At 31.3% G+C, this 23,416-nt stretch overlaps 1 protein-coding gene across 3 annotated transcripts in view; it reads right to left on the bottom strand.

Annotated features, from left to right (window-relative positions):
• LOC139487816 (uncharacterized) overlaps positions 1–23,416 on the bottom strand; it is a 108,282-nt gene that overhangs the window by 41,406 nt on the left and 43,460 nt on the right. For all 3 annotated transcript variants that reach the window (XM_071272948.1, XM_071272947.1, XM_071272949.1), the window contains 23 exons: positions 22,701–22,787; positions 21,815–21,928; positions 21,004–21,136; positions 19,040–19,170; positions 18,405–18,608; positions 16,885–17,127; positions 16,110–16,192; positions 15,111–15,306; positions 13,936–14,178; positions 12,939–13,072; positions 12,311–12,507; positions 11,106–11,230; positions 10,315–10,437; positions 9,301–9,441; positions 8,279–8,444; positions 5,996–6,235; positions 5,335–5,609; positions 4,733–4,864; positions 3,772–3,867; positions 2,964–3,170; positions 1,929–2,193; positions 1,329–1,416; positions 255–351 (listed from right to left, as the gene is read on the bottom strand). In XM_071272948.1, the coding sequence (XP_071129049.1) occupies positions 255–351; positions 1,329–1,416; positions 1,929–2,193; positions 2,964–3,170; positions 3,772–3,867; positions 4,733–4,864; positions 5,335–5,609; positions 5,996–6,235; positions 8,279–8,444; positions 9,301–9,441; positions 10,315–10,437; positions 11,106–11,230; positions 12,311–12,507; positions 12,939–13,072; positions 13,936–14,178; positions 15,111–15,306; positions 16,110–16,192; positions 16,885–17,127; positions 18,405–18,608; positions 19,040–19,170; positions 21,004–21,136; positions 21,815–21,928; positions 22,701–22,787 (3,720 nt within the window). The remainder of the gene's footprint in view (positions 1–254; positions 352–1,328; positions 1,417–1,928; positions 2,194–2,963; positions 3,171–3,771; positions 3,868–4,732; positions 4,865–5,334; positions 5,610–5,995; positions 6,236–8,278; positions 8,445–9,300; positions 9,442–10,314; positions 10,438–11,105; positions 11,231–12,310; positions 12,508–12,938; positions 13,073–13,935; positions 14,179–15,110; positions 15,307–16,109; positions 16,193–16,884; positions 17,128–18,404; positions 18,609–19,039; positions 19,171–21,003; positions 21,137–21,814; positions 21,929–22,700; positions 22,788–23,416) is intronic.

The raw sequence follows: 23,416 nt of genomic DNA, 5'->3' as shown, positions 1-23,416 counted from the left end.
AAATAACTGCCATTTTAGATACAAATCGGACGATACAAAAAGGCAAATACATTCACCAGTCAAAAACAAACTGCCATACCATGGCACATATAAAAACAACATTTTATTTTCAATACTTTTGTCAACTACTAAAAAAACCTTAATATATTAAATAGAAGAAAGTGAAGCATGAAAGTAGGTTTTTGACCACCTGTCCTGATATGAATTGTATCAGAATCAAGATTATATAGGACATACAAATTTCCTTTACTTACCACATGTACCGTCTATAACGGTCTCTGTATCGGCACAAGACTCAGTAGAGGTTACAACAAATCCATTAGGATCTAAAGTTCCTTTGGGAATCATGCTCTGTAAATACATACAATGTATAGTTTTTATACTGTAAATTCATTATTATATTATTATCAATTTTCGAGGATTTAGTGGGTACAGATGAACAACAAAATTAAATGTTCAACGAATGATCAAATTTCCTATATGCTTGTATGCATACTTCGGCAAAACCACGAATAGCAAGTTTTCCTTAATCCACGAAAATTGATGCCCACGAAAAATAAATGAATTCACAGTATATCATAATTGTGCCATTTACTCAAACTTTAGTAGTAATGGAATCTTATGGGTTCAACTTCAATTTATTGAGGCATTCTTTTTGTATTTAATGGTGACACCAATCAAAATTTGGATATATCATAAATGGGTCATCTACCTAATTTAAAGTCCTTACTATTGCTATTGGGTTTTTATCATTTCATTATTTCCTTAATCATATTATGAAATAAGTCTATAAGCAGCATATGGATAATGAATAAATTACTTGTTTTAAGTTTGATGAAAAGCAAAATTAACAAAACTAGTACAAAAAAAAAACCATGGGACACAGATGATGCCCGCTTGCATATCATATAAAGTTATAAAGGGACATAACTGAAGAACAGTAAGAGTGGTGCTACCAACATGTATACTTGATGTAAGTTTTGTGGTAATAAGTATTTTGTATAAGTTTCATAACATTGATTGAGTAAGTGAATGGAAACAAAAATTTCAGCAATTTTTCCATTTGTAAAGGGACTCTAGAACATTAAAAGTGACTCCACCAAATTTAAAACTTGATCTGTGTTTTTTGGTAATAAGCAATGTGTATAAGTTTCATAATATTTGGTTGAGGCAAACTAAAGTTACAGAACAGAAACCAACTTTAAGACGGACAGACAGACAAGAGTAAAACCTAATGCCTCCTTCACTATGGCATAAAAAGGATTGACACATACAATCTAAAAATTCATGTGTGACCCACGGAAACTGATATACAAAATAAAACTTACTGAGAAGTCGAAAGCTGGACTTTCCAAAACTGCTCTGGTAATGACATCTTCAGCTGGTAATGTTTCTGTGCCTGATGTTAGATCTTTACTGTAAATAAAAGTCAAGATTGTTGTATTGGATATTTGATTGTATTGGATATTAGATTGTATCTCATTACTAAGAAGGGCAAGTCTAAAATCATGTCTAATACTACTAATTCAATCATTTCAATCAAAGAATGCTATCAAATATTATCTTAATATATTTTGATATTTCTAATGAACTACTCACTCTGATTTTGGTACAGTAATTTGAACTACTCACTCTCATTTTGGTACAGTAATTTGAATTACTCACTTAGATTTGATACAGTAATATGAACTATACACTCTGATTTTGGTACAGTAATTTGAACTGCTCACTTAGACCTTGATACAGTAATATGAACTACTCACTCTGATTTTGGTACAGTAATTTGAACTGCTCACTTAGACCTTGATACAGTAATATGAACTACTCACTCAGATTTTGGTACAGTAATTTGAACAACTCACTCTGATTTTGGTACAGTAATTTGAACACTTCACTTAGACTTTGATACTGTAATATGAACTACTCACTCTGACTTTGGTACTGTAATTTGAACATTAGTAGCACTAATGGCTCTCCTTCGTCTGCCTACATTCAACCCACAGTTGACCACAATTGTGATATCAGAACAGTCATTGGTAGAACACAGTTTACTTCCCCATGTATTATGAATGTTAATGATAGCCGCCAACACTCCAGATGTAACTGAGGTCTTCACACCATCACAGTTTGTTGTTGATACTTGTGGATAGGAAATTATGATTACGAGCATTCTCTTAGCTTGTCCTGTTACAGCTGAAAAAATTTAATTATTGTCATTAAACAATCTGGATGATTATGCATTACATTCTCATCTTCTTTTTTTTCAAAACAGTACAAGAGGACTGTGTCAGTAAGAATTGTAGAATAACTAATACATGAATTTAAATCTTGAAAAGTGACAGAGCAACACATAAGTTCATGCATGCATCAGTGGTGTTCAGTCATGAGTTGATTTTTTTTCCTTCAATATTTGAATTTTTGAATCAGTAATTTATTTTATTACATTAACTATGATTTTTTTATATGGAATATTGTAGAAAACACAAGGAACTATATTTTTCATCTACACATTCTAAATTGCTTTTGATGTCTTAATTGACAAAATCAATAATGGCATTGTTGTATGTATGGTGTCTAAGGAGTGAAATCAACATATTTATTTCACATATGAAATTAACAGATTTGATTTTACTGAGAAATCATGGTATTCCATATCAAATATTGTATTAAACAGATTATCAATATAATGCTAGATATATTTTCAAGATGGATTATCTGGACATATTTCATAGCATTTTCATGTGATGTAGTCATATGTTTAAAATACACAATTACTTTTTTATATTAATACATTGTATTTTCAATTTGTGTGTATAAAACACATACATTTTTCATCTTATCAAAATTGAGAAAAAAGTCCTGTTCACTGTGTTGTCTCCCTTGAAAGAAATTGAAACTGAGGGACTGGACCCCCTCTTGTTTAAAAAACCCATCAATAATCTACATTTAGATATAACACTTACGACCACATGGTGGATATCTGAATGGAATAAATCTTGTTGTTGGGTTTATGCTACCAGATGGTCCACATGTGTACAGATTTGGATGGAGGCGAGATATCTTTTCGTTGTTAGAATTGCAGGAAATGGAACAGCCAGTATATGGATTATAATTACTGTTGCAAGACTGATCACCTCCCCATGGATCCTCAGGTTCAGGACATTGGTGAGCTGTAATAAAAGATATTTTTTTTATCAGATCTTTCATATGAGTTATGTTGGAAGATTGTACTGTATAAGAATATAAGTGTAGCAGTTTCAGACTCAAAAAGTTTTCAATATGCCATTGATATTTTTTAATTGAATCAGTATTCTTATAGTTTTTCTCCTGATTAGGTCCCCTTTAGAAGTATAAACCAACAAATACTGTTTCTCTGTTCTTGTTTAGCCTGCCATTACCTCAGTAGACATAATCACGTACATGTTACTATTTTCTGCACACTCCAAAAAATCATTCTATACTGAACCAAAATTATATTTTTTTAATGCACATCCTTAGTGTGCCACAACGGTGTATAGTTTCAGCAATATCTGTCTAGTTACATAGAAGTTACCCTTACAAGGCAGCTAGACAGACAAACAGAAAGATTCCTTTATACTTAAAACTTTGATGGCGTGGGCATTACAAGTGTCAATCAATAGTGATTGATCAACAAAAAGGATTTGAATTGTTTTACATTTTTCCTTTCATTGACTTTTTCTGATATATATTGTCTCTTTCAGTTGGCTTAGAAGCTCTAATACACTCTCTTATTCTTAAAAGGGTACTTACATTGAACATAGATGTTAAAGTTACAGAACTGTGAGTTACCCTCATCATCAATGGCTTCATATGTCATCTGGTATTTACCCCACAGGAATGTCACTCCTTAAAATAAAGTAAATAAATATATATGAATTCTGGTATTTAATGTCTCTCCTTAATATATAATGAATAAATGCAATGTTTTACCTACAGCTGGAGTTAATATATCGAGTCTAAACATAAAATCAACGATAAGCTGCAGTCCCCATAAATCAGAAAAATATATAAATTTTTGACATAAAATATGTGCCCATGCTCCATAAAATCATTACTAGTTACAATCTATAAGTTCAAATCCTGCATTCACTAATGTTTCAAACATAAACAGGGCATACTAATAATGTTAATACCTAACATCATTTGGTGGAAAGTTCTTTCCTCAGTAATCATATCACAACTCCTTATTTTTATATACAAAGATTACAATTTAGATCCAGATATTTCTTAACAAAATTCAGATAATCTACTTGTTCACTTTGTAAGGGAAGATTACTATCTTATATTTGAGTTAAGTTTGTTTTTTTCTGGTAGTGAGTCATAAGGATAGACAGTGTTACCATTACCTTTCCTTCTCTCTGTAGAACCCTGTAATCATTATGTGTAGCTTGAATTCTAGTTGATGAACAAAACATGTATTGATGTGGTTCATGTGTGTTTCATTTTTTTATATAGATTAGACTATTTGTTTTCTCTTTTTGAATGGTTTTTTAAACTAGTCATTTTTGGGGCCCTTTATAACTTCTGTTCTGTGCGAGCCAAGGCTTCATGTTGAAAACTGCACTTTGACCTATAATGGTTTACTTTTACAATGTGTGACTTGATTAGAAAGTTGTCTCATTGACACTCATACCACATCTTCTTATATCTATCAACTTATGTTCTCTTTTAAATCAATATAACCTAATAACTAAGGATAGAGATAATTTACCTGGTATATATTTCCTCTTAATAGTACTGGCTCCTTGGAATGTAGGTTCTGTCCAGGAAACTGTGGTAAATCTATCCTGACTGTACTCATACAAGTCTGATGGACAATTAGAAATAGATGGCGGGGTTTTGTCTGTGAAAAAAATACAAATTTATAAAATAGTATTAACATTTTTAAGAATTTTGAAATTTTTGCAGCATGTTTTAAATTTAGATATCAATTCTTTAAAATTTGTAACATAAATAATTTTTACTCTTCAACAAATATTAATTAATCTAATATCCAATTAGAGGATTATCGTAAAAATTAGAAGTTATAGACATATGTATGTGCCTGTCCCAAGTCAGGAGCCTGTAATTCATATTTGTTTTTCGTTAATTTTTTTGTTGCATAAATAAGTTAGTTTTCTAGTTTGCATTGAATTGTTTTACATTGTCATTTCGGGGCCTTTTATAGCTGACTATGCGGTATGGGCTTTGCTCATTGTTGAAGGTCGCACAGTGACCTATAGTTGTTAATTTCTGTATCTTTTTGGTCTCTTGTGGAGAGTCGTCTCCTTGGCAATCAAACCACATTTTCTTTTTTTATATATAATATCATACCATGTTTAACACAGCTAGTTCCAACGGCACATCCATCGGTGGAAGCACGGGATGGATAAACAGGCTGTACTCCCTTGTAATACACAAACTCATTCCAGCGAAGTATGGTGCCAGGGTAAGCAACTCTAGGGGATGTCAAAGTATCGGGGATTTCAGAGTTGAAATCTAAAGCTCGGTTATAAATATTCAACTGACTAACGTATCCTCTGAAACCCTGGTTATCAAGAGGCATTTTTGTTGTAGTATCCAGTTTACCACCAAGGACAATCCAAATACTGAAACAAACAGTTCAAAACTTCATGTTTATAATAATACTTTCAAGTACTTAGTAAGTATCACATCTAAATTTGGCAATTATTTCTCAAAAATTACAAATATAATGTATTTAGTATGGCTATATATCTTTCATCCTTTTAAAACATGTTTTTAGCCAATAATAACATTTTTCCATTAGAAAGAAGTAGTTCATTTGCATAAAGATGATAATAGAATAACACTAGAACAATTTGATGTGTTTAAAATATGAAAATAGTACATTACCATAACTATTTAAAATTCAAAACAGATTTTCAAATCTTAAGTCCAAATGTAAAAAAAAAATTTATTTCAAAAGTTAATATGATAATAGTAAAATCCAAGAAAAACATTAGTTTATACTTACTGATGATCAAATGTAGACCCGCTGTACATAGAAGTATCACTTCCTTGTCCAATACTGTCTATATAATAATTTCCACCTGTTTCATTGGTCCATGAAAATACTACATTATGCCAGTCTCCATCATCTACCTGCTGGTTGGACTGTGTAATTGTAGATTTAACCCCAGTAAGTGAATAAACATTGACACCGTTACTGTCAAATTCTACGATCGGCTTGGGATTATCTAAACTTTTCATGGAACTGCAAGGTAAACAATTGAAATTATATATCAAATAAAATATGTAAGTGTATGCTTTTTACCAAAAAATAGAAAAAAAGTAAATTCATTATAATTTTGCACATTTGAAGTGTTGGGGACACAATACACCTTATCCCTATTTGTCCTACATTACTGGATATCACACAGGTTTCTGTAAAATTTTGGCTTCAAAACACAAAATATCTGACGCCACAACGAAAAAGTGATTGTTGTACAACGTCAAAAGTTCAGGCGGCCGGGTCAGCCCGGATTAGCGATAACCTGTATACCATTGCAATAGATACAAAGTGATTTCTTCAAGGGAAACATGTAAACAAGAGTGCACACGCTGAAATGTCTCGCCTTCTTTACTAATCATTGATATTATGTTGATAGTCCTAAGTATAAAGCTTTATTAAAAACTGTCACATAAACTTAACATTAACCAAGATAACTAAACAAAGACCAATGAACCATGAAAATGAGGTCAAGGTCAGATGAACCATGCCAGGCAGACATGTACAGCTAACAATGCTTCCATACAACAAATACAGTTGACGTATTACTTATAGTTTAAGAAAAATATACCAAAACACAAAAACTTAACACTGAGCAATGAACCGTGAAAATGAGGTCAAGGTCAAATTAAACCTACACGACTGACATATAGATAATAAAATATTTCTATACACCAAATACAGTTGACCTATGGCATATAGTATAAGATAAAAAGACTAAAACTCAAAAACTTAACTTTGACCACTCAACCATGAAAATGAGGTCAAGGTCAGATGACATCTGCCCGCTAGACATGTACACCTTACAATCATTCCATACAACAAATATAGTAGATCTATTGCATAAAGCATGAGAAAAACAGACCAAAACACAAAAACTAAACTATAACCACTGAACCATGAAAACGAGGTCAAGGTCAGATGACACCTGTCAGTTGGACATATACACCTTACTGTCCTTCTATACACCGAATATACTAGCTCTATTGCTTATAGTATCTGAGATATGGACTTGACCACCAAAACTTAACCTTGTTCACTGATCCATGAAATGAGGTCGAGGTCAAGTGAAAACTGTCTGACGGGCATGAGGACCTTGCAAGGTACGCACATACCAAATATAATTATCGTTTTACTTATAATAAAAGAGAATTCAACATTACAAAAAATCTTAACTTTTTTTTCAAGTGGTCACTGAATTATGAAAATGAGGTCAACGACATTTGACATGTGACTGACAGAAACTTCGTCACATGAGGAATCTATATACAAAGCATGAAGCATCCAGGTCTTCCACCTTCTAAAATATAAAGCTTTTAAAAAGTTAGCTAACGCCGCCGCTGGATCACTATCCCTTTGTTGAGCTTTCTGCAACAAAAGTTGCTGGCTCGACAATAAAAATGGAGCAAATAAAGTCAAAAGGTATCCCTAACTTAAGATCACCACACGATTTGGTGGGGTTCACAGTGCATAGTCTTTTGCTGTCAATTTTGTGTTTTAACTGATGTTTGTAATTTGGTTGTTTTTAGGTTCATGCCATGGCATTATCAGTTCGTTTTTGACTTATGAATTTGACTACTGTAAATTCAGAAATTGATGCGATGTTTTTATTTTTGCAAAAATTAAATGCAACAGGGTTATAATCGCAATAATCAAAACTCGCATTTTGAATTTTTTCAAACAGGATATTTCTGAATACGGAAAAATTAAAATCGCATTTTGGTCTAAAATCATAAAATAGCAATAATAAATGCAAGCAATAAATTCTGGATTTACAGTAGATCCATGTGTTCTTGAACAATCATAGAGTTTTTGAAATGTTATATTTTAATGGGTGGTCAAGTTATGATGACAATGGCTATCAAAGTGGTTTTTCTAATAAGGAAATGTCTGGAACAAGTCAGGGATATGACAATTGTTTTCCATTTGTTTGATGTGTATTAGCTTTTGGTTTTACTGCATCTCTAATGAAAAATTCAGCCCAGCAAATGACAGAATTTAAATCTGTTTTGGTAACTCTGTACTTACTCCACAGAATATAGAGTGAAATATGTCTCGTCTCTACCGCTCTCATAGAACCGAACCCACATACTGATAGAAAAACTGGTTGCTGCAAGATTTATCGGATATGGCAGAGCAGAGTAACCATTACGTGTTGGTAAGTAGAAGAACATATCATAGTTGGTGTCTAATGCTACAATAAAAATTAGTCTCCATAACAAATGCACAATGAAGTTATTATTGCTACAATCAAAATACATATCCTTACAAAATGCATAATCTACAGTGATTCAAAAAATCTCGTAAATATATACATAAAATTCATTAATACAGTACTTAAATTCCTATATATAATTCAAAATAAGACCATTTTGTGTTATTCTCTGATGAACAAAAAACTATTTTAACCAATTCAGTGACTGTTTAAACAATATATATTTTGGCTGAATATTTGTTTTAAAATATTACAACTTATGAATTTCAAAATCACATTTATCATTTTTCTCTTCATGTATAAAATGATATATTTAAGAATGCTTCAAACCCATAAAAACAAAATCTGGTTATTCCCACATTCCTATGAATTACACCACTCAATCCTAAGTTCCTGAAAAGGGGCCTTCTGTCATTCTTTTATGCACAAACTTCTAGAAAAACCTTCACCTGAGAATTATATCAGAATAATTACATTAAATGTATTATTCACTATAATACGTTATTCTGATTGGCTAACTGTACATCACGTGTTATTCCTTAAGCAGTTGTATCACACAATAACACTTTTCATTCATGATGACACAAGGTCCCACAATAAAGTGCACAGGTAAATGAAATAAAAACTTGATAAAAGGCGTGTTTTCATGATCCTATAGGTAAAAATGTAATTATAAGTATTGAATGCTTTTTTTGTAACTTTATAGGGTTGTAAAAGCGTTGACCGTGCGTACATTTTTAGTATGAAGCGCTTCATACAAAATGTACTTCGGTCAACGCTTTTACACCCCAATAAATTTACAAAAAAGAGCATTCAATTCTTAAATGAAACCTACCTCTAGAACAACCTTCACCAGTTAGGCCAAGGTTACATCTACAGTGGTAACCATTGACAACGTCCACACATGTAGAGGCTGATGGACATGTGATCCCTGCACAGTTATTGATATTGTTCTCACAGTTATTTCCACCATATCCTGTAGGGGGAAAAAATGTGTACACAAACGTTACCACAGAACTGTACGTAAATACTTTTTTTTTAATGACATTCTAGATTTTACAATTTGTGTAAGCTACCAACTGACAAACATATATGTTCCAGTCAAGTATTCATTAAACTTAAAGAAATATATTTTCAAAACTTTTCATGACTTTGAATCAACATTTTTGTTGTTGTTCTTTTTTTTTTAATGAATAAAGGCATATATTTTAATGTCTTTAGGTATAACTTGTAAGCTGTAATATTTTGTTTATGTGTAAACTGTGCTTTACTTGCTTACATTCATATGTTTCTGTTTCTGCTAGTGTTTTATCTTATTTTATTGCATGTGTGTTAGGTGTTGATTTTATGTGTATTTTAGCATGTAGGTGTTTAATGTGAATATCTACTCTTCACATTGAATGTGCTCAGTCTGTTATTATAAATCATGCTTTTAATGCCTGTGTGTGCTTATACAATTATATGTGGCTTTGCTTTATATATGTAGCATGTGCTCTGTATTTATTAATTCATATGTGCTGTATGAATTGATTGTATGTAATGTAAATGTGCATGTTACTACTTAAAGATTGATCCTCAGAGTAACCTTATATAAGGTGTATATTAGTTGATTAAACAGCTCCAAGGAGCTCACATAATAAAGAAATGTAGTATGATAATCAATGAGACAACTATCCACAAGAGACCAAAATGACACAGACATTAAGTAACAACTATAGGTCAACGTATGGCCTTCAACATGCTCTTTGTTGATTGTATATATGAAAACTCAACTTTAATGAGGATTACTTACTTACTTACTATAAATACAATATATACATGTAATAACATCCATAAAATAATATCTTACCAGGGGGACACTGACATTGGAACCCAATTCCATTGGTTAATGTTTGACATGTGCCACCATTTTGACATTGGTTAGAAATAGCACAGTGATCTATTAATGTCTCACACCCAGTTCCCTTGTAATCTGTAAAAAATTACAAAAAACAAAGATTTCAATAAAAAACTTGCATTGTTACCTTTGTATAAAGTCACCAAATGAGCAGTGAAAAGTTTTAATATTTCTGGTTTATATACATGCATCATCAGATCATATGATTTCTTATGACATATGAATTTGTACTATGCATGGTTTTTCAATTGAAATTGTGACATCACAATGCATTCTAAATAGCATAAAACCCATAATGGGACAATATCTTAAATCTGATAATTCTTCTAAAGTCATTACGAGGTCATAGAAACACTATGATGTGACTGAACTTTGGACAAGGAGCAAAAAATTCAACTCCTATAATTGTATGAACTTAAAAGAAGACTATTATTTCTAATGGCTTAATAACAATTTTCTATGCAATTAATAAAAAAATAATCAGAAGTTTGCCAATGGGACAACAATCAAACTTCAAATGAAGTGAGTGAAAGCAATTATAGGCAACCATACCGCCTTCAACAATGTGAAAAACCCATTATTAAACATACCAATATGGCAAAAATAAAATTGTAATGTGATAACAATCATTTAATATATCTAGTTTTAAGAATAGAGCATTGAGCTCCATTACCCAACTAGCTTTCCATACATACTGACAGAAAATTGAATATTGACCTCCTGTACTTTGATTAAATACTTACTGCCATTACAGTTACAGGTTGGAGGTGCTCCTGTAACACACTGTCCACTGTTACGACAAGGATTAACATCCCGACATATATCTGGAGCATTCTCACAATGCTTTCCGTAAGTGTTCATAGGACAGCTGAAACAGATTATGTTCTTAGTTCACTAAACGTTACCTTGGAATTTAAAAATTGCCTGTAACTATCATCTCTACGTTAGAAATATTCAACTATAATTAACCTTGACTATGATAGTAGTGTCATTAACATCCTACGACCCAAATCTACTTTTTTTGGGGGTGTCTCAAATTGTATTCCATACTTGTAGAGGTAATTGATAAACTGTGTGATACATTTTTTGTATTACATGTAATTCAAAATAGCCAGGCTCCTTCAACCTAGGGCAATTTTTGTATGTTTAGCAAATCATAGTTTAGTTTTGATATAAAATCAAAGTTTGCAATTTCAAGTCAGACACAAAATATAGAGGAGTGTTTTGCCATCTCTATCTGGCAATTTTAGCTGAGAAGTCTTAAACTTCTGAAAATTACATAATCTTTGTTGAATATAACTTCTACTGTGCATATCAGAAATGATTGGTCCTTTTATAATATATGTACTAATTTGCATACTGTGGATTAATTTTCATTCAATGGACACCAATTCCCCTGGATTTCCTGTGTTAAAATGACCCACAAAATCAAATATTTCCGAAATGTAAATTATTTTTTGGTTTGTTTGTAGAATTTGGTTGACCATAAATAAAATAGCAGCAAAAGTCCATTCTGTCAAAATATTGAAGTTCCATTACTATAGTTCCCATCTCTTCGCAAAAATGCACTATATACACCAGACCTTGTGTTTCCAGAATTACGATCTAATTATAATAATAATAATAAATTCTTTATTTAAAGAGGGTCTAACTTTCATTGAGGCCCTTAAACATAATACATGCATACAGTTAACATTCATACGTTAAAATACAATATATATTACAATATATATTACTAGTATATACACAATTCAATTATTCAAATATACAAATGGTAATAAATTATGCATTCCCAATACACTTAACTTAATAAATAGTTACCTTTCAAAACTACCTTTTTAACTACTGCATGTTATATTAGTCTTTAAAAATACACCTTTCCATTTCAATTGCAGGTTTATAATAAAAACAAAGATTTCACTTAAAGTTCTCATTTTAGAATACTTACTTGCAATAGTAATCATTAAACAGAAAAGAACAGTTAGATGAGGCTGGACAAGGACTCGACAAATCACATTTGTCTACAATATCTTGACATCTGTCACCTGACCAACCATCTAGGCATGTGCACCTGAAACTGGCAACGCCATTCTGACATGTACCTCCATGGAGACATGGGTTACTAGCACACTCATCTATGTCAATCTATCATAAGAAAATCAAATTTTGTCAATCTTGTTTAAGTAATTCATTTTAAGCAAAGTAAGTTAAATCAAGCACACACATTATACAGATCCTAGAAGATTAATTTCACACAAACTGTTTGCTTTTTTTTTATTGCATGTGTTATTGTGCTTTAGGCTCAGAACTCGACATGTTATAAAGTGGCATAACAGCAACATGTAAAATTTATATGCAAATGAAAAATGGCAATGCTAACATTGGCTTATCATAAATGGTTCCCTTTAAACTGAAAATAAAACAAAAATAAGAACTTTCTGAAAGTCCACTTGCCAGGCTATGCACATTTTTAACATTAGATATATAAGAAATGGTTTTGTGAAGGAGGTAATTATGCAATAAAGCTACAAGTGATGTGTAAGTCGAGTATATAGATTTTAGGTGTTTACACTTACTGAACAGTTTCTGCCTGTGTAACCAGCTCGACATTCACACATGAAGTCATTTACACCATCCACACATCTATTAGTTCCTGGGAATGTACATGGACTAGATAGACAATCCTGTATGTTGTTCTGACAAATGTTACCTAGAAAGAAAAAAAAATGATTATATGCTCTCCTTAAAAGTGTGAAACTTTTAAACATATATCAGTATTTAATTTTATTTTATTGAAACTAAATGAAAAACTTAAAATTCATTTCTTAAACCAAAACAAATTATATAAAAAAGATAAAGGCAGGTAATATGGCTTGACAAGTTGTGTTTTTTACTGTGACAGTTATACCTCATGGTCAGGTTAAAATTTATAATTACTATCATCCCATTTGTCAACAGATGCACATCATGCACTAACAATGAGCTTTCTCACATAAAGTTAAAACACTTCCCTTGTAAGAACATGGTTGAAGATTTCTGTCTGGTTCATGACTATTGTTGGAGTTCATAGATTTTCCTGTTTTGTCTCTAACAATCTAAGAGAGACATCGTAGTTATTCAAATCTATAAGAATCCCAACTTATGTTTAATAAAATCATCATAGATACCAGGATTGAATTGTATTTACGCCAAATGCAAGTTTCACCTATGAAAGACTCATCAGTGACGATGTTGAAGAGCATTGAGGACCAAATATTCCTATGGAAATCTATTCTTGAGAAAAAAAAGCCTAAGTATTTTAAAAATTCAAAGTTTTGTTAACAGTTAATTCATAATTATGACCATATCAAAGATCATTCATGTCAACACAGAAGTGCTGACTACTGGGCTTGTGAAATAAAAACTCCACTTGCAGTGGCATGGGCCCAGTGGTTATAAATAAATTCATCATAGAAACCAGGATGGAAATTTTGTATTTACACCAGATGCGTATTTCAACTACAGAAGACTCATCAGTGACGCTTGAATAAAAAAAAGTTAAAAAGGTCAAATAAAATATGATGTTGAACTCACCTTCAAATCCTTCAGGACAGGCACACTGATAGGTGTTCAATGCATCCCTACATGTACCTCCATTTGTACAAGGGTTATCAGGTGGACAGTCATCAATGTTATGTTGACACAGTGAACCAGTATAACCATTTGGACAGTTACATCTGAAGCCACCCAGTATATTGACACAGTTTCCACTATTCTGACATGGGTTAGGATAATTGTTACAGTAATTCTGGTTGGTGCACTGTCTTCCTTTAAAGACTGAAATAAAATTGATCAAAACATGTAAGGAATACATGTGTACTAAAATTATCATGTGATTAATTCACAAGTACACAAATAGTCATGCACAAAAGCAGAATAAAATAATTTTGAAAAAGTCTAGTCAGCTGTGATTGTGTGATGACTTCGAATAAGTTCTATCACATAAAAACTAATATAGCATGAATTCCTAGATAAATTGTTATATGGTTCATTGGAGTATTCATTGATTTGAGGTAACTGAAAAAAACTTGTTACATAGACCATGGTAATTCATTAATTCCTTTGGTAAATAATTGACCTATGGTAACACATTCAGACAGGTGAATAATTGACCTTTGGTATCAATTACAGACTGTTGAATAATTTACCTTTGGTACTAAATACAGATGAGAAAATAATTGACCATTGGTATCAAATTTTGGCAGGAAATTCAGGATCACCTGGTAAATTTTGTAAACTTCCATTATTGTTTTGCTAGGCATAAATGATCTGTGAACTGAATTTATCACTTTATAAATTCTGTGTGTCCAAATGAATTTCTTGGAATGCTTTCTTCAGGAACCAGAATTTAAAGGCAAATATTTAAATATCTGAATACATCAGAAGCTATATGACCAAAACTAATCTAAAACCTAAAAAGAATAGACTGATTCATCTAATGTCAGCTTTACTTGAGAATGCTGGAATCTTAATTTCTTGTTGTAATAACATGAACTGTTCCAATTTTCTGCACTTGATGGGCATTTCAACAATCAATGTTTCTCAATTGATGCTCTGACAAGACCAAATATTTGTAAATCTAAAGCTTGTTTAATATATGAAGAGATATCTAACCAAAAAGGACCAAAAAGTATAGACAAAGCTGGGCAAAGAATCAGAGGTTTGCATGTAAAGATTGACAAAATACCACAATGAAGAAGCCAATTTACCTTCATTTGCACTACATCTATAGCGCACTTCATAATCTTCACAATCATTATTGATACTGTTGGTACATTCTAAACCATTAGTACTACATGATAATGATATAGTGTCTCCAGTCTGGTAATCGAAAGTTAATGTTTTATTAAATACACGACATTCAGCTCCTACAGGTTCTGTACCACTGCATAGATTCACACCATACTAAAATACAAGATTTACAATACTTAAGTTATTAAAAAAATTGACACAACATTGCATTTTGCACAACTTTACACCTTATCACCATTTGTCAGCCATTACTGCATATCATAAAGGTTCCCATAAAATTTTGACGTCATTGTGGCAATATATCGAACGCCACAATTGAGAAGTGATTATTGTATGACTTCAAAAGTTCAACCAGCACAGATTCTTGTGTCAACCATCACAGATTTCCAAATAGCAATAAGGTGTAATGTTCAAAGTCCAATTAATGAAGAAGCTCCATTTGAGGATTTATACTAGATATGCTTATGCTAATGTTGTCAGCAGATAACCTGTTATAAAGACCACATATTGAATATCTTTAGATGTAATATAAACGTGTATTAAAATCATAAATAACAATGTTTAAAAGTTCATAGTGCAACTAGTATTTAACGATCCTTAATGGAATGAATTGTCTATTACATGATTACTAGATAAACCATGAAAACATTCCAATATTACATTATCAATTAAATTAGCACAAAAACATTTTGTATAACAACTTTGTGCAAGAAATGAGATTACCAATTCTGAAACAACTACATACCAAAAATCATTGATTTGCTATAAGTTGTTAATCTTAAACTGACCTAACCAAAAGTTTAAACATAGGGATGGGTCATGCATTTCCCCATGGAAACTTATTAAATTTCAGAAAATGAAAAGATGGACAAACATAATGCCTAATTGTCTAACACTGGGCATAACATATCAAAGATTGACTTCTATTTTATTCCCATAGATACACCATTACTTACTGTTGTTAATGATGTTCTTCTTTCATTATCACCATTTCCTGTATCTGGACTGTCAATGTTAAACCATGGTGTGTAAAAATCATCTAAAAAATTATAACTTCTCTTTATATTATACTGCATATCTTTATGTAAATTTCTTAATGCTGTTTCATAAACTCAATAATATCATAGTCAATGTGATTATGTACCAATGTAATCTAGTAAAACAATTTCTTGTGTTCTTTAGCATGTTAACTAAATCTAGTTGAGTGGAGTTCAACTCTAAAGGGTTTGTAATTACAAAGATACTAAGATGAAAAAGAACTCAACAAATGGTCACTCTTCTTAACTTCGGCCTTCTTTTACTTTAGGGGTCCCAACCCATATAGAGCTATACTTAACTATCCCCACCCCAAACCTAACCCTAACCAATACCTAAATCATTCATCTAGTATCAATAATAGACTTGATATAATGAGCAACAACTCAAAAAGTCAATCATATATTGAAAATTCAGAAATTATTGTGATATTTTTATTATTGCGATAAATGCAACAGGGTTATAATTTAATATAATATAATTGTAATAATTTAAACTAGCATTTTGAAATTATTTATATGAATTAAACAGGATTTATCTCAATCACACAAAGATTTAAATCACATTTTATCATAAAATGACAAAATCGTAATAATAAATGCACACAATAATTTCTGAATTACAGTATTCGCTATCAACAAAACAGGTTCAATAATAAAAAAAGTTGCCATAAAATAATCAGTTTCAAAAACTTGCCTGTTGGTCTGATGCAAGTCTTTACATATAAATTGTAGCTAGTATCAGTAGTTCTGTCTGTTGGGATTGAGTTATAGAAGATGTGACATAATTTATCACTTGACTTGTAAACAACACCACGGCATGCATCCTTGTTTGTACCACATACAGCCAAACAATCTTCAATAGTATCTTTTGTTTGTTGTTGTGAATTACTCAGTGTTGGAACAGTATTCACATGAAGTTCATAATGACATAAATCTCCTACAAATAAATGTAAAATGATTTAACACTGGATTCCAAAGGTTAAACATGTAAATTATGGCACACAAATAGAGTGGTAAACTGACTGTATCTCTGGTGTGGTATACAGAATGTATCTCTAGTGTCGTATATCTGTAAGTATCTCTAGTGTGGTATACAGAATGTACCTCTAGTGTGGTATACTGAATGTTCCTCTTGTGTGGTATACTGAATGTATCTCTAGTGTTAAACTGACTGTATTATTAGTGTGGTATACGGAATGTATCTCTAGTGTGGTATACTGAATGATACTGAATGTATCTCTAGTGTGGTATACTGAATGTATCTCTAGTGTGGTATACTGAATGTATCTCATGTGGTATATCTGTAAGTATCTTTAGTGTGGTATACAGAATGTATATCTAGTGTGGTATATCTGTATGTATCTCTAGTGTGGTATACAGAATGTATCTCTAGTGTGGTATACTGAATGTATCTCTAGTGTGGTATATCTGTAAGTATCTCTATTGTGGTATACAGAATGTATATCTAGTGTGGTATACTGAATGTATCTCTAGTGTTAAACTGACTGTATTATTAGTGTGGTATACGGAATGTATCTCTAGTGTGGTATACTGAATGATACTGAATGTATCTCTAGTGTGGTATACTGAATGTATCTCTAGTGTGGTATACTGAATGTATCTCATGTGGTATATCTGTAAGTATCTCTAGTGTGGTATACAGAATGTATATCTATATGTATCTCTAGTGTGGTATACAGAATGTATCTCTAGTGTGGTATACTGAATGTATCTCTAGTGTGGTATATCTGTAAGTATCTCTAGTGTGGTATACAGAATGTATATCTAGTGTGGTATATCTGTATGTATCTCTAGTGTGGTATACAGAATGTATCTCTAGTGTGGTATACTGAATGTATCTCTAGTGTGGTATACAGAATGTATCTCTTGTGTGGTATACAGAATGTATCTCTAGTGGGTTATACAGAATGTATCTCTAGTGTGGTATACAGAATGTATCTCTTGTGTGGTATACTGAATGTATCTCTAGTGTGGTATACTGAATGTATCTCTAGTGTGGTATACAGAATGTATATCTAGTGTGGTATATCTGTAAGTATCTCTAGTATGGTATACAGAATGTATCTCTAGTGTGGTATATCTGTAAGATACAGTCCTGTTGTAATTTATCAGTCATGTAATAAGTGTTAAATACAGGCATGAATGTAGAAATCAGTCTTATCATCATATACATATGTACCACTTTATACTCACCATTAGAAAGGCCTTCGTTACAGACACATCTGTAGGAGTCTGTTCTATAATCATCTACACATGTTCCACCGTTACAGTTGACACATGGACTGGTACGAACCTCACATCGGGTACCAGAATAACCACTCTTACATTGACAGAAATATCCATTTACTCTGTCCTCACATGTTGCATCATTATAACATGGATTAGAATCACACTCCTCTGAAAACATAAAATAAAATCATTGATTAAATCAAACTCCTCTAAAATCAGAAATGACAACTGCACATCAAACTCCTCTGAATTGAGAAAATGATAACATGGAACCATATATCAAACTCCTCAGAAATCTTAAAACTATAAAAAAAAACAAAAAAAAAAACTACGTTAAACAACTCTAAAATCTGAAAATTAGAAGATGAAATATATCTAACATGGACTATATCAAACTCCTTTGAAATCAGAAAATGATTACATGGACTTTAAATGAAAAATAAAAAATCTTATATCTATTGTAAATTTTCTAATTTTAGAATTTAAAAAAAATATTGTAATTTTGTATTAAAATTCCCACATATCTTCACTATAAAAATGTTTAGAAGATTCATGTCTTATTTGCTTTATATTTAAAAAATTATAACTACTGTACTTACGAATATTTACACTACAATCGTCCCCAGTATAACCAGCATTACAGGTACACTTTCTGCGGACATTATCATAGCTTGTACATGCACCATTAACACAGGGCTTATCCTGGCATATATTGGACTGTCCAATGCAACTAATTAAAACAAATACAACATTAAAAACAACAAATATGACCAAAACACTAGCTTAAGGTACCATCTAATGAACAACACCTATATCATCTATTCTAAATTCCTTTTTTAGTGAGGATTCACATGGCTGCATGCATAGGAAATGCTTACCCTAAGAGTTGTCTGGCCTTTATCCTTTGGAGGTTATGTGGTTCCCTTATTTTTTTCTTTTCACATTAATTTGCATCTTCTTAATAGATTTATGATATTTAAACTCTAATACACTGTAGCTGCTACTGATTTGACATTTGAAACACAATAAAAATTAAAATGAAATTGTTTAAAGAACAATTGAAGGTCATTTCACCATAAAAAATATTGATTTGATAAGAACAAAAAATTAAAAATGTCCACGGAAAAGAGAAAGACTTTATTACGTAACATATACATGATAAATACAATTTTCATCCATACTTTTCTGAAAAATTTCTTTCCATACTTTATGAAAAGCCTACACCACTTATACATATTTCAGACTTGGTAACATTTACCTATTCTTTAATGAGCTACAAGTATTGGAAAAATTGGTTATAGTTAATGCTTGACCCCTGCAGCCAGATGCCCAAATCTTTGCAGATTAACTGACCTCAAAGCCAGCTCTAAACATTAAAATGCACCCTACCTTTCCTTCAATGAATAATGTCTTGGATAATATGTATAATACATGCACATTTTCTGATAAATTAATTCTCCCACTTCCTTCATAGAAAACACATGCATTATCAAAAATTTGTAAATAATCGACTATACTCACTAAAAAGAATTGAAATAGATAGAATGTTTGATTACCAGTATAAGAAAAGATTAAAAAAACAAGGAATTGTTTGAATCTGGAATAATTTTGAATTCTGAAAGTATGTTGTAAACTAACCCAACTACATGGATTAGCCAGGCACGCATGACTACGGTTCATTTTACTTTCACTGATATTTCAGTATGAACTAAACTACCCCCCCCCCCCCCCCCCACCCCTTAGTAATGTGCACAAGGCTAACTTATTTAGTTTGGTTAGTTTCATCATACTTTACTTATCAATTTTCCAGAATTCAAAATGAATCCTTATTCAAATAATTTCTTGTTCAGATTTCATCAAGGAATGAATGTAATATTTTTCTGTCTATGAAAAATAACATAAAAATTGTACACTGAATATACTAGTAATTTAAACGTGTGCACCACATTTTTGAGGTTATTTTGAATAGACAAAAAAAAAACACCAAAAAATAGACATTCCTTATATTTTATTCTAAATTCTATTTGTAGTAGGGATTAAATCATGCAAAAACGCCGATGACGTTGCTATCACATGACAAAATTATGTCTATGAGCTGATAGACAATAAACTTTTAGCCAATCAGATGTGTCACATCCAATTAAATTATTAGAATTTAGATAACAATTAACAGCTTAAACCCTTCAAATAATAATGAAAGAATCTGAGCTCAACCCTTGGAAAACTTGTACCAATTTCAGATTTTTCTGATAATCAAATTGATCAAAGGTTTTGATGAAAGGAACTCTACTTAAAAATTTAAAGGGAATCTGAACAGATATGCAAGTGCTATTCCACCGACAAGTATTAATATTGATCACTTTTACAAGTACCCCTTGTCTGGATAATCAATCATTATTTTTATTCATTTTTTATAATCATTTTTCTTTATTCTTTGTCTGTTTTGCCATTTTTTCTCTTGTCTTACTTTCATTGCCCTTTATTTTTGATTTTTTTAACATTATTTTAAATTCTGAAACACCCCATCCAGACCCTCATTAAAGCATACTGTATTGCTACTTACTTTTTTCCTGTAAATGTCACAGGACAAACACAGAGGTAGTCATTGATTCTATTTAAGCAGACTCCACCATTTTGACAAGGATTTGCCTGACATTCAGTAGCTATGTCAGTCTCACATCTAGCTCCTGTTGTGCCTGTGTAATATAAACATCAACTCAGTCATATGGGGGTTGTTGTTTTTTTTTTTAATTACAAGTGAGTTATCTACCATATACATTATTTTCTACCATTTGAAATCTTTAGTATTTTCAACTTGAAATTTATTTTTGGAAAATCTTTTTGTTTAGAATTCTAAGAGTCATCCACTTAGATCTTTTATTAGAGAAACATTGTTGTATGATGTGTTTGACAATATGTTAACAGTTTGTTTTTTTATAAATTAAGATTAAGTGTCCTATAACTTAATAACAATAAGAGAACTTTATACTTGCCAAATTTACCCATTTAGACATAAACTACACAATTCTAGCTCTTATGAACGATTGCACAATCTTGACTGTCTAAAAATATTGAAACGGTCTAGACAATAGTGATCAGTGATAATGAGCAAATCCATTATAATTTTTCACGATTTTTACTTAAGAACAATTTTCTCTAATTTTTTTTATTTTCCCATTATTCTCTATTCTTAAGTATCAAAGTGTTCTTTATTCTTTAAAAAAATACACCCAATATTTTCTATTCTACTTTTTATTGCCTAAATTCTCTATTCTTAATATGTTTGTCCTTTTTTTCTGCATTTTTTGTCCAGTATTCTCTATTTTGTTAACTCCTTCTAGACCCTCACATATTCAACAATATTGAACACTTACCTGTAGGACATGTACAAGTATATCCTGTTGGAGAACTGGAACAAGCACCATTATTGTAACATGGTGTTGAGGAACAGTGGTTAACTACAGCTCCACACGTTGTTCCATAATATCCTAAAATAGTTCAAAGTTAAGATAACTCACAATTAAGGTTTTTACTGTGGAAATTCCGAAATTTTTTCGTTTGTCTTTAAATACATTATAGGTTTTTGAAAATAAAATATTGCATCATAATTTTAATAGTATTATTCTATCCACAGCATTTCCTGATATTGCAATAATTAAGCAACTTGCATGTTTGTCAATTATCAAACAATAATTTCTGATTTTGCAGTATTTTAATAAATGTATAACTTAAACTTATTTAAAAACTTATATTTCAAAATGATCATTTCATAATTAATAATTAGTTAACACTGTCTTGAAAAATCTTTCATACTTCTTTTAGATTAGTGTTTTGACCATTTTTCCATGTCATAATAAGCTCAAACTACCACTTGTAACCATCCTTCAATAGAACTTCTATTAGCTCCAACTAACACCTGAGTCTAGTTGAGTTTAAAACCATGATAAACAAAAATCTGTCCATAGTACACTGATGCCCAATTCACACTATCATTTTCTATGTTCATTTGACCTTGAAAATGGGGACAAAACTCTAATTTGGCATTGAAATTAGAAAGATCATATCATAAGGAACATGTGAACTAAGTTTCAAGTTGATTGGAATTCAAATTCACCAAAAACTACCTTGACAAAAAACTTAAAGATGAAGCAGGACAGAGGAATAAATGAATGAACAGATGAACAAGCAGACACACAAACCCCAAAAACATAATGCCCCTAGGGAGGGGGCATAAATATAAAGCAAACACTTTTAACTCACCTGCATTACATTGGCAATAAAATCCATTATTTCTTATCAAACAAGTCCCTCCATTAGAACATCTATTAGCAGTGCATAGTTGTGTTGCTGCAAGTATATTTAATATGATATATCTACATGTAAATAATTTTATCAACAGACAACACATTACACACTTAATCTCCATGTAAATGTCATGAAATATTTGCCACTGAACATTCAGAAAGCAATAATCAAAAGACAGGTGACATGCATTAAATTTTGGTGATATCACAAATTTTAAAATCAAAATGAAGTAAACTTGTTGCATCCTAGCTTATGCCTGAGCTTTTTTTTCTGATCCATGAAAGATTATTCATTATTATGGAAGTTTGCTTCTCTTGTTTTTGAATTTTTGCCACATATTTGAAATCCTCTGGTTTTATCCATGTAGTGCTCTTACAATTTTTTTACCACTACCTCCTACTTTTCTTTCCATAACTTATCACATTAAGTTAAAAAAAAAAAAAAAAAAAAAGCATATTTGAAAATCCTATAAAATCCTTGTTATTTTATGTTTTTAATAAAAAGGGTGCCAATTTTAAATTTATGAAAAGTCTAGAGAGAATTATTTCCCACCAAATTTTCAATGACTTATATCTGAAAAAAAACAAGCAGATGGAGTCATAAACCCTTCATTTGTTTTTGCTTTTTTAGTTCCTTTACTCATATACTATCCTTAACCTCATTATGAAATT

The sequence above is a fragment of the Mytilus edulis genome, chromosome 9, assembly GCF_963676685.1.
Source record: "Mytilus edulis chromosome 9, xbMytEdul2.2, whole genome shotgun sequence".
NCBI classification, from domain to species: Eukaryota; Metazoa; Mollusca; class Bivalvia; order Mytilida; family Mytilidae; genus Mytilus; species Mytilus edulis.
Note: the sequence above shows the minus strand (reverse complement) of the source record. Positions and strands in the feature narration are given on the sequence as shown.